At 42.0% G+C, this 12856-nt stretch overlaps 1 protein-coding gene across 4 annotated transcripts in view; it reads right to left on the bottom strand.

Moving 5' to 3' along the window:
* Nucleotides 1-12856, bottom strand: part of ATXN7 (ataxin 7) — a 104183-nt gene that overhangs the window by 58965 nt on the left and 32362 nt on the right. For all 4 annotated transcript variants that reach the window (XR_014137261.1, XR_014137262.1, XR_014137263.1 and 1 more), the window contains exon 4: nucleotides 2818-2922. Coding sequence is in view for 1 of the 4 variants with exons in the window: in XM_060631494.3 (XP_060487477.3) it covers nucleotides 2818-2922 (105 nt within the window). In the remaining 3 variants the exon portion in view is untranslated. The remainder of the gene's footprint in view (nucleotides 1-2817; nucleotides 2923-12856) is intronic.

Genomic DNA, 12856 nt, shown 5'->3' with positions numbered 1-12856 from the left:
ACTGAGGCCAGGGGTGTCTAATGGGCGGGCACTGGGGCTCTCTGAGCGCATCCCAGCCTGTCTCTGCACACTGCTCACCCACAAGTGGCTCCATCAGCCCCAGCTGATGGAGACTCCTTGCAGTACATCCCAGACAGCGGGCAATCTCCTGGCTCTGCGCCTGCTCACATCACGGCTACTGCCAACCTGGGGCCACCAAGTATGGCCGTTCAGCGTATAGACTGTGAAGTTGTATGTGGCAGCCCTATCTATCCCCATCGAAACACTTCCCATTTTAGGGGATTATAGGTGATTTTTTAAAAACGATTTTCTGCATCTTCCACAACGGACATGTATCACACACCTAAAAACTGAGGAAAAACATTTGTGCACATGTGACAACAGATCCACTCTACTCTTCAGAATACCCTAACCAGAAGGCAATTTTCTCTAAGAAGCTTTCTCATTGAGAAGCAATCTGTGTTCCTCCTTATTCTTAAGACCCTGCACCGTTTTTTTGACTTCAGACACAAACATTTCTAAATCCACAGCTGTACTTTTTTTTTTTTTTTTTTTTTAATTTTTTTTTTTAACGTTTTTATTTATTTTTGGGACAGAGAGAGACAGAGCATGAATGGGGGAGGGGCAGAGAGAGAGGGAGACACAGAATCGGAAGCAGGCTCCAGGCTCCGAGCCATCAGCCCAGAGCCTGACGCGGGGCTCGAACTCACAGACCGTGAGATCGTGACCTGAGCCGAAGTCGGATGCTTAACCGACTGAGCCACCCAGGCGCCCCCACAGCTGTACTTTTATCTCTCTCTCGTACCTATTATGTGTCAGGCGCTGTATGAGGGGCTTTACCTATGTTGTTTCATTTAATCAATCCCGAGAACCTATGAGGTTGCTATTACCATTCCGACACTACAACAAAGGAAGCTGAGGTTGGAAAATCTGCACAAGGCAAAACAACCAACTTAGGCTTCTTCCAAGTGTACATTTTAATTTTTTTTTAACGTTTATTCAGTTTTTGAGAGAAAGAGCCCGAGCAGGGGGAGGGGCAGAGAGAGAGGGAGACACAGAATCCGAAGCAGGCTCCAGGCTTCAAGCTGTCAGCACAGAGCCCAACGCGGGGCTCGAACTCACAAACCGTGAGGTCGTGACCTGAGCCAAAGTTGGACGCTCAACCGAGCCACCCAGGCACCCCCCAAGTTTAAATTTAAATCCAGTCTAGTTTGGCTTCAAAATCCTTAACTCCAAAATACGTGGCAATTGACTAACTGCCTTTTCTAATACTAACCTCCACAAGTCTTCATCAGGAAGATAATATCTTATTCATCTTTGTACTCACTCTAGTGCTCACCCCGGGGCTTCTACTCAGAATCAGAAATTCAAAAAAACCTTTGTGTGACTGCATAAAAAATTTATTCCTTGGGGGGAAAAATGGTGGGATGTGGATATGATGGTGTGACTCTTATAACAACGACTGTCCCAACAGCAAGCCATGTAGGTGCTAGCTTTAAAATGCCTTTCAATGCTATGCTGTCTTCCCCAGCTCTATTTCCACACCTTAGTCTTAGTCTATTATCATGTCTTACCTTTGAACTATTTTCCCTGCTTCTCCCCTTCTACAATTTATTCACACCAAATTAACCCGTGTGGTGGGCCTGTGTTACTCCCTTATACAGGAAAGCCCTAGAGTGCCCCCCAAGGGTCTTCTGACTCTGGCCTCCAAGGCTGTGCACGATCAGGGTCCCTGCCCACAAGGGCACACTTCTCTAGTGTGTACTTACCTTCACTGACCTCCCTCCACCTACAGTGAGCTTCTTTCAGTCTGTACCTCAGCTCGTCCCTCTGTATAAGAATGCTTTAATTCCCAAATGCCACGCTGGTGGCTCTGTCCCATCACTTAAAGCTCAAGTCACCAGGGTCACCTCCCCAGAAGCTTTACTTAAACACTATCTACAGGGGATCTCATTATTATTGTGTCTCAAGCTCATATCTGTAGTAATAAGGACAATGAGGAAACAACTTAAAGTTATTGAAAAAGTATGTCTAGCTAATTTTGCTGGTCTCATAAGCTAAATTATAAACTCCATGGACGTAAGAATCATATTATACATCAAAGTGCCTGAAACAAGGTGGTCATTCAAATACTTCTGAGCTGTTATTGAATCCAACTGGGTAAAAAACTACATCTTCTCATTAAATTTTTTTCTACTGTAAGCACTTTAGGTGGCATTATGACAAAGCAAAACCATCTTATCTGGATTGTTCCATGATTAAACACCCAGACAGCAGGCATGGAGTCTTGAAGCCCAGGGATGGCTCAGGGGTTCATGAAATCCCTAAAGTCGCAATGCTTCATTTCATTCTAAGTACGTGTGCATTTTAATGGATAAGATGTGATAGCTTCCTCACATTCACAGATTAGAACACGAGGTCAAGCTGTATTTAGAATTATTGAACTTGGAAGTTTCAAAATCACATTTCATTTTAAAAAGGCATGTATCTATACTATGTATATATATATATATCAAATTTTACCAGCCACTGAATTCACAACCATGAGGTGAGGTCTAGAAGGAAATAAACCTTTCACTATACGGACTCAATATTTCAAAAGAGTTTTCATAAAATACATTATTCCTTGTCCAATTTCAATAAAATTCAGAAAATACCCAACATCTGAGAGACATTAACCCATTCGATGAATTAGAAAGCCTACTTCTTGACAGAGGGAGGGATATTATACTCTATCCATGCTGTCACTGGCCTTCAGCTTAATCCTGCTTTACCTTTTACCCTCTCATAATGATTTTTAAATGGTTAAGCACTTACCATAATGTGATTGAAATGCCTGCGGTTTGACAACCTGATTACAGTCGTTACACACCACCAAGTAGAAATCATCGTGGGCTGGACAGAGACCAAATATTGGCATGTCTGCAACAAAGAAGAGAGCATCACTCACTCATCTGGTTCTGATTAATAGGAATCCATTTGGGGCGGCAATACATTCTAAAGGAGCTGCCTTAAGATGAAGTGTAGCAGTACAAGCGTTACTGCAGTAACATTTAAAAATACCTGATGTGGCACCGTGACTAGTAAGAGAGAAATCAAATCAGACTTACAGAAACACTGTCCAGAGAGCTCAAATAAAAGGCACCAAAAATCATCAGTCTGAGGCGAAAGAGACAAATCTACTAAAATGCAAACAATTAATACATTCATAAAATAAAGCAACTTTACGTGAACTCGACCAAGGATTATGGGGAAGAATCTGCAACCACATAAAATGCTTAACGATTCACAAAGCTCTATCATCTAATGGTTTTATTTGTTTAACTATGCATTCTATTCCAGCCATCTGGTCTCTGAGTTCCATGGAACAGTTAAGAAAGGAAGCAGAGGCTTCGCTGGAGTAAAACTGCTGGTTTGGTCAGAGTATAATACAAAGAAAATTATTTTTATACTCTTTTTTCAGGTCACAAGAACCTCTAGTCCTTTCGCTTACATACTGATGCTCCTGGACACATGGAACTTGTGTACAAACACAGCATTTCATATATTAATCTCAGTTCATTTACTAGAATAAGGCAAGATACAAGTTGGATTTTTTTTTTTTACAGTTAAGAACTTAATTAAAACACAAACGTGAAACTAAATTATCTGCATAAACACAAAAACTGAAAGTGACTTGATATCTGGTAATTTATATATATATGTGTGTGTGTGTGTATGTACATACACATATATACACCTATATATACATACACATACCTATATGTACATATACACACATATACATATATACACATATATATGTATATACATATTTTTTAGTTATTTTTGAGAGAGAGCGAGCAAGCGAGCACACAAGTAGGGGAGGGGCAGAGAGAGAATCCCAAGCAGGTTCCACACTATCAGTACAGGGCCCGATGTAGGGCTCAAACTCACGAACCATGAGATCATGGCCTGAGCAGAAGTCAGATGCTTAACTGACTGAGCCACCCAGGTGCCCCAGACATCTGGTAATACATGGCTAACTAAAGTGTCATAACCATGAATCGTTACTTATTAACAACAATCTAGGTAGGGAATAGCGCTAACATTTCAGATCGAGAATCTAATCTCTTAAGTATTTCAAAATTGGCAATTTTAGGGGTGCCTGGCTGGCTCAGTCAGTAGAACGTGGGCCTCTTGATCTCAGAGTTGTGAGTTTGAGCCCCATGTTGGCCAAAGAGATTACTTAAAAGAAGACAACTGGTGATTTTAAACAGGTTTTTTACACTATTTAGAATATTTGCAATGAATGGATTAACTAGCACATTTCAAAATTAGGCAAATAGTTTAGGAGACCAAATACCAAGTTTAAAGGGGGGAAAAAGATCCATTATCTAATTAGCATCTGTTTTCCTTCCTGTAAGATTGAACTTCACACTTTCTCCAGCTTGGGTGATCTTGGTAGCTTTACAGGAAAATGCCCTGAGGAGATGTAAAGTGATCACAGTCTCACAAGTATCAAATTACTGACCTAATATCTACGTAAGGATATAGCTCAGATTTTCTTAGACAGTTTCTATTACACTAAACTGCACAGACAGCTATAAATCTGAAATATACCAGGGACCAACAAGATTCTGGGATGCGGTGGCAGCACTGAGCAGTTTCTAGGTGCTATTATCTCATTCTTTTCTCACAACTGCCTAGGTAGATACCATTACAACCCCACTCTAAAAACGAGGAAACTGATTCACAGGGAGATGAAGTACTTTGTCTACGTCAATAGCTGGGATTCCATTCTGACTCATAACAATGGCTTGGATTTAGTCCCTTGAAGATCAGAGGAACGTGATTTCTAGAAATTCCTTCCAGTTTCCACCTCCAATAAGTTGGAATGTCAGAGCTGAACACCTTTGATAGACTGATAATGTAAGAAGCTTCTAGTAGACTACTGACTTCTGTGACTAAGCTTAATAATTTAATGAAAAATAAAAACCAAACAATGTGCTATTTTCCTTGAAAGCATGCCCACATTGAGTTAAAAATAGTACATGTGGGAGAAAAGGAAAGGTTATATCCATGCAATGATCAACATATAATAAGCCATTTTCCATGGCTACAATTTCTTGACATGACATTTCATTTAAAAATAAAATTATGTATTTTAAGTACTTTCCTTAAGTTCCATGTACCCCTGTGCTACATGCCTCCAATACAGGACAAATTAAAGAAAATCTGAATTACAGAACTAATATGGCATTCGTAATTTAGAGTGTGAAATGTCTATAAATATCAAATCAACAGTTTCATTAATGAAATTCGCTCATTTAGTTTTATTAATTAAAACAGTAGTTAAAACAGCATTAAGTTAAATGGTCTCAGTTTAGAGTTAGGCCTCTGCGTGCTGGTTTGTGTGGCTTCCCACAGCACTCAATGTCAAGCAATGCTGTTTCAAATATATCACTTTGCCAGACACCAGATACTTCTGGGGACTAGCCCCCCTACCCCTTTATAAATAAAGCCATTTTTACAAATTAAAACCTGTGCCAATCTTTTCAAGTAGTAACAATTCAACTGGCCACAATAGTGTTTATATAGGAAACTGTTTTTACTCTGATTCCTTTGATCCTTTTGTGAGACTTGGAAACACTAGTAAAATTAAGAAGGTAGGGGTCATTTCTGTAAGGGACCAGGAATCTGTACTTGTGTAAAAACTTTAATTTCCTCAATAACTTAAGATCATTTGCAATCGATGATGACAGTAATCATGATCAACAGTTGGCCTTTACTGAGAGACTGCTATTTGACAAGCCCTGGCACATGTAAGCACTTATTACATGGTTTATCCTACAATATAATCCTCACTTTACTGAAGGCGATATCAACTTGTCTATTGTCACCCAGCAAAAAAGCGCAAGCAGGACTCAAACTCAAGTGTACTCTCTCTGTGAGCTCAGAATATCTCACCAGCTACCTCATCACACTCCCTAAAATTTGCACTCGTGTGTGCACGTGTGCCATGAGCGCATGCACACACATGCACACATAATCCCCATGGAAAGAAACATGGTATACTTAAATCCAGTTCATGCTACCCTAAGAAATCAAATTCCTGTTACGAAAATCTAAAGCAACTTTAATTTTAGCTTTCTAAATTCTTTACTTTCAGATATCCATATTTGGAAAGTAAGCCAGAAGACACAAAAAAATTTAAATAAAATGTCTCCAGGAGTAAAAAAAAAAAAAAAAAAAAGTTCTATATCCCTTTTCTGCACTGGAACATTCCAGAGGCCTTAGCAACAGGAACAGAATGTGGAATGTTGTGGCAACAGAGAAAATGAAATAATTTTTGTGAGAGACAGTATGTATGTTTCTGAATTTTTTTAAAGCATAAATTTATAATGAGCCCATCTACAAATTAACATATAAAACTTGCCCAAATGCAGAAAGGTAAAAGATTGATTTATATCAAAATATGAAAAAGAATTGATAAGCTACTATCAACTACTTAGCTACTATTGAGTTGTTTTGTTTTGTTTTTTTAAGTTTATCTTTATATTGAGAGAGAGAGAGAGAGAACAGGGGAGGAGGAGAGAGGAACACAAGAGAGAACCCCAAGCAGGCTCTTCACTGTCAACGCGGAGCCCGACACAGGACTCGAACCCAGGGACTGTGAAATCATGATCTGAGCCAAAATCAAGAGCTGAATGTTCAACTAACTACGCCACCTGGGTGCCCCACCACTGAGTTTTTTTTAAAGTTTGTAAAATACACTGCAAACATACAACTTATACCATTATATACTTCAAAATAACGTAGTTTTAAAATCATACCTGGCTCCATGCACTCTGACTAGTTTGAAAGAATAGATTTTTTGTGTGTAGGCCCTAAATCTTTCTCAGGATTCAGATCACTCCAATCTCCCAATTAGCACGTAGACCAATACCCACATCTAGGCCATTATGTACTTTGGAGACCCCAGGCCAGCATACTAGGAAGGACTGGGTTTAAGTACATGGACACATGGGCACGTGTGCAGATCTCCACAGGCAAATGTAGAATGAAGGCTCTCTGCCTGAAACCAGACCCTAAACAGGAGGGAATGTGTTCAGTTACTTTCCTGCTACTCTCCCCATTTTGAGGACTGAGTCCAACAGCAAAACTCGTGTACTGTGACAAAGTGTTTCACCTTCGCAGTACCCTGGGTGTCTCCCTTCTCCCATGCTCCCCAACTTCTACATACCAATGACTTCCACATTTCCATCTCTAACCCAGATGGCTCCTGAGCTCTGTCTAGACTCATATATCCAACTGCTACTAGACGCCGCCATCTGGATGGCTTATACACATCTCAAATGGAATAAGCATGGTCAAGAGAACTCCACTTTCCACCCTGCCCTTTACCCACCCCCAAAACCTTCCCTCTCTTCGGTAAATGACACCATTTATCTCCCTGAGTGCTCCAACTGAAAACCCAGATGTCATCTCTGACTCCTCCTTTCCTCATCACATCCAGGCCACCAGCCTGTCTGGTTGGCTCTACTCTAAAACCTCCATCCACTTCCCTCCATTATCTAAGACCACTGCTACAGAGCCTACCACCAGCACCTTTCTGACAGACTGTGGAAAAAGTCTTATCTACTAGGTGGTCTACAGTTACTTCCACATGGCTGCCAAAGCGGTTCTGTGAAGTCCTCCAACAGATCACATCACTACCATTAACATGTCTCCAGGGGCCTCCCACTCCTTTAGGAATAAAATCTCAGCCCTTACCACAGCCTCCAGGGCCCTGCCGGATGTTCCTCCACCTCCCTCTCACTTTCTGTTCCCTTATTCCTCCTTGCTCCTCTCTCCTTGACTCACTCTGCTTCGAGCACACGGTCTTCCTTTTTCTCCTTAGACCCAGAAAGCTATTCTCAGCTAGGTTCTGCCCTTCGTCTTCATAAGATGCCTAGTACATTCATTCACACACTAGCAGGTCTGGCTCAAAGCTCTTCTCTTCGAAGGGCTTCCCCTTCCCCAATTAGTTACGCTCTATCACAGGTATTGTATGTAAGCAGAGTGGCAAACACAGAAGACCACTCCCTATCATTCTGGGCAAGTTCTATAACCTCTTTGAACTTCAGTTCCTTCTTGTGTCATATATATGGTAATGATAAACAGTACCTAATTCACTGGTCACTAGGCACTTCACAGGGTTGGAAGATTAAGAGAACATAGGGAAAACCCTAGAATGCCACAGAAAGTGCTCACACAACAACCTCCGCCCAAGCCTGTGAGACAGCGGTCATGCACCCACACTATTGCTCAGGAAACTAAGACACACAGACATTAAGATCTTACAAGCTAGCAAGTGGCAGAGTTGACATTTGTTTTGGTTTTTGTTTGTGTGTTTGTTTAAGGAGGCTTCACACCCAATGCAGAGTCCAACCTGGGGCTTGAACTCACAACCCTGAGATGGAGACCTGAGCTGAGATCAAGAATGGTTTGTTTAACCAACTGAGCCACCCAGGTGCCCCGAACCAGCTCTGCAGGGCTCACAAGCCCAGGAAACTCCCAACATTCTTCTAGAAACACTGCCTAAATCTGCCTCCCCCATTCCACCCCACTGCCCCTGCCCCTGGTAGTGGCCTCCACACACCAGGACAGACTTCCTACCAAACCCAGCGTTTCTTCCCTTTTCAGGCTCCTCCAACCTACTGCCAAAGTCACAGGCCTATAAAGAAATAACACCACTCCTCTCCTTGAAGACCTCTGCTGGCTCCAAAGCGGGGCTCAGATCCCTGACCCACCTCTTTGCAAGCAAGGCCCCTATCACTCTGGTTTTCCCATCTCTCTGGTGTGAGTCAACCTGCTCCAGTCTCAAGACTGCTTGGCCTTCTCAGAGCCTGCCTTATACTCCCACAATCCTATCTTTTGGCCAGAACAGTTCCGGTAGCGTGGAAAACTTTCCCCTCTTCTTTCTGGAACTCCCACCTTTTCATAAGAACCCGTTCCACCGCTCTCTCTGCTGTGCTCTTCCTCATACCATTCATTTTCCCATCGCAGTCCTTCACTCAATGATTGATGAATGGTCATTTATAGGCAGACACCTCTGTAGCCCTGCCTGACAGCTGACTCCTTGCCTTCCCTAGCACAGATCCTGAGAAGCAAGCTCTCGCTGTGTGTTTGTGAAGTCATGACTGGCACTTGGAACTCTTCCGCAGCTTCCAGTTGCTCTTAGAATAAAAACTGGCCCATGCGGCCTTGAACAGCCTTGACCTGCGTCTCTCCCTACTGGCTGTTTGCATCTGGCCCTTCTGGCCTTTCTTTTGTTCCTGGAGCACATCACGCTCTCTCCTGTCACAGCACCCAGGCACTTGCTATTCTGTCTGCCTGCAATCACCACCTTCTCCACACCTTTACCTGCCTTGTTTTAGGACATTCAGTCTTGGCCTCACGGTCACTTTCTTGGAGACTTGGTTAGACAGGCCCTGTTTGTTACATGTTCCCAGAGCACTGACTTAGTTACTAGCCTTGCCACAATGTACCATGCCCAATTTATAACAATCCATCTAGTTGTGTGAACCTCAATTTCCTCCCACTAGAAAAAGTTCTGTATTTATCCAGCTTCCTGCTCTAGTGACAGTGCCTGACAATGTCTAACTTGACCGACAGGAAGCAGCAAATAAATATGTGTTATATATCACTTGATGAATAATAAGTAAAGTATTAAAGTCCCTGTGGTACCATCATAAGTCAAGGTTATAATTGTGTCTTGTGTCATTTAATGACATAGAGTCATCCACTAGAATTGGGTGATACATTTAGTGATACAAACATTGAAGGGTGAGAACGGTTCCCTTGAACACATGATCAATCCCATTCCTGGAGGCCGCTTCTGGCAAAAAACTCATGTTTCAGGGCCTGATTCTCATCAGCAAATTCTCTTTCGCTAGTGGTGCAGTACAGTAACAAAGAGCAGTTGTGGAGTCAGAGTACCTGGGTTCAAGTCCCTATTCTTCCTCTTACTAGCTAGGTGATCACGGTTACATTATTTGATGTCTTTGAACTTCAGTTTCCTCCTCTGTGAAATATATTTCAGTGTTATTTTGAGGATTAAATGAACTAATCCATGGGGAGCACTCAGTGCTGAGCATGCAGTAAATACTCATTACCTGTGAGCAAAAGAAACAAAAACACAAAATATATACACACCAGAAATGTCTGCAAGGGCCCAGCTCTCACTAATTAAACTCAAAGAAGACTGCCATACACACAATAGTGACTATTTTACAATGTGAGCTAAACTCTCAAGCGGTCTCGTGCTCCTACTGCTGGTCACACACTCCTTCCTGTAAACAATGAAAGGGAGGGAGGGTGCAGCAGAGGAGGCTTGCTGGCACCCCTCTCACTGTAGAGGGTCAGAGCCCAGGCTTCGGAGTTTAGGCTTTACCCTGCAACACAGGGAGAATCCAGTAAGCGAGGAAGCCACATGATACAAAAGGTCACTCTGGCAGGAGTATGGATCAACTTAGGTAATGGGGGGCAGGGAGCAGCACAGATTTGAGGACAGTGGTCCCTAAGGGCTGATGAAAAAGTCACAGTGAGACACGAAGTGCCTTTGCGATGAAAATGGGGGAAACCCGACTGAAGACAAGCTCTGGAGGAACTTGACAGGTCAAGACCCAGGAGACTGTAGGTGGAGGGTGAGGCCAAGGGAGGAAGCCAAAGATGGAAAAACTTTTGTAAAGGCAAGAGAGCCTAGTGGTTAAAAGCACAACCTCTGAAACTAGATTGGCTGCATTCAGATCCCATTTTTGCCACCTACTAGCCTTTATTCAGTATCCTCATCTATAAATGGGTAAAGTGACTGTACCTATCTCATAAGTTGTTGAAGGAACTAATGAATATAAAATGCTTAGAACAGTGCAAAGTCCTTTAAAATGTGAGCCTTTTTTTTTTTTTTTTTTTAAATCATCTTCCCTATCATGGTTCTCTGGTCTTTGATCTAAACAGTAGCTATGTTCCCTTCTACCCATGCCAAGCCCAAATGCCCCCCCCCCCCCAACCCCAAGAGTAACCAGTGATGTTTTTAAGTCAAACATCACCTAGTCTAACTTAACCCCTTAGTGGTTCTCCAATGTAGTCAGAATGAAAAACAATGTTTAGAAGGCCCTGCCTGACCTCTGCAACCTGAAGACATGGCACTCACCCCCTAATTTCCATTCCAGAATTCTAGTCTCCTTGAAAATTACCAACATGCCAATCACTTTCCCACCTCAGGGCCCTTGCTAATTCTGGTTCCTCTGTATGGAATCCTCTGCCTGTCTGGCTCCAGGTCTCAGCTTATATTCCAAGAAAAGGACCTTTCCTGACCACCCCATTTAAAGATAGAGAAGATAAAAGATAAAGATAGAGATAGCAGACCCCCATCTCTTCAGCTAATTCCCTTTCTTCACTCATTAGTTATTTGTGTTTTGGCTCTGTCCCTAAGATGTAAGCTCCATGAGGGTGGGTGCACAATGCCCAACACACAGTAGGTTCTCAAAAAAAGAATCTGAGGAAGGCCTGCCTCTGCATCAGACTTCCTGAGTTCAAATCCCAATGCCATCATCACTCACCAGGAGTATGACCTTGGGCAAGTTCCCTTCGGTATTCTCATCCATAAAACGAGATGATGCTAGCAGTTACCTTAATGGGTACTTACGAGGACAAAGTAATTTACTATACGTAAAGATCTTAGAACTGTGTCTGACATGTAAAAGGTCTGCCGTACCTATTATGATTATAATTATTTCTACTTTTACTGTCAATGAGTTACACTGACAATCCCCCAATTTCTGCCATCTATAGACAGCACCTCTTACAACAGTATGTATTAAGTACTTACTGTGTGTGAAGTATCCTGGCAAATACTCTCTATACACCATTCATTCATTCATGTATTGGATCCTTACTATACCTAGCCACTATTCTGAGCACTGGGTATCTATCAGTGAACGAAAATCACAACAAGAAACTCTAAGAGATATTAACACATAAAACAAAAATAGTAAAACTTTACAATTACTAAATAAATCCTAAGTTTCAGGTAGAGTGCCTAAAGCATTAAGTCATCTGATCTTCATAATACTACCTGCACATTTCAAGGTCACCATCCCCACACTTCACAGAAAATGCAAGAGATGCACCAAGGAGGTTACCTGCTTTAAGTGACAGAGCCAGTAGGTGGAGGACCTGGGATCTGAAGGTTGAAGGTAGGCTTTCAAAAGTACATGTTCTCCACTTCAGTGCACAAGCCTCTCCACTGCTCTGTGCCTTCCCTGCCTCTCTCAGGACATCTCTGCTCTTCTGCCTTGTTTAATCAAAGTCAACCAAAGCATCCTATCAGACAGCAGATTGTTTAGGCTACTTCTGGATGGTCTGCTCTCATTGTTCCTCTAAGCTGTGCTTAGATACTAGGACTCTCAGCCCCATTAGTGTCTGAAACACTTCTAAGTAACCTGATAGACTTGGAAGGCTGGTCTCTGCACATACTAAGCTTTTACTGCAGTCCGTCCCAAATTTATTTCAAATTTATTTCAAACTCTCAATTCTGGATAGTCAAAAGTAATTATCAGTAACATAAAAGCTTTTAATTGCTATTAAATGAAGTTTAATGTCGCGACTAGGAAAGGATAAAATAGAATTTTATTTCTACCTTGCACAGTTTTCCCAAATTCATATCCTCTGCTCCAATAATTAAAGGAAATCAGACTTTCCTTTGACCATAAGATGTTAAACAATAGAACCAACCAGGGACAAAACTGGCCAATCAACAGTGTTCTAAAATATACATGGTTTAAGGCCCTGTCTAAACTAATATAGTCAATAAAGACTGGATTAAAAAAAA

This window comes from Panthera onca, chromosome A2 (genome assembly GCF_046562875.1).
Source record: "Panthera onca isolate mPanOnc1 chromosome A2, mPanOnc1 haplotype 2, whole genome shotgun sequence".
NCBI lineage: Eukaryota > Metazoa > Chordata > Mammalia > Carnivora > Felidae > Panthera > Panthera onca.
The sequence above is the reverse complement of the archived record's forward strand: the minus strand, read 5'-3'. Positions and strand labels throughout refer to the sequence as shown.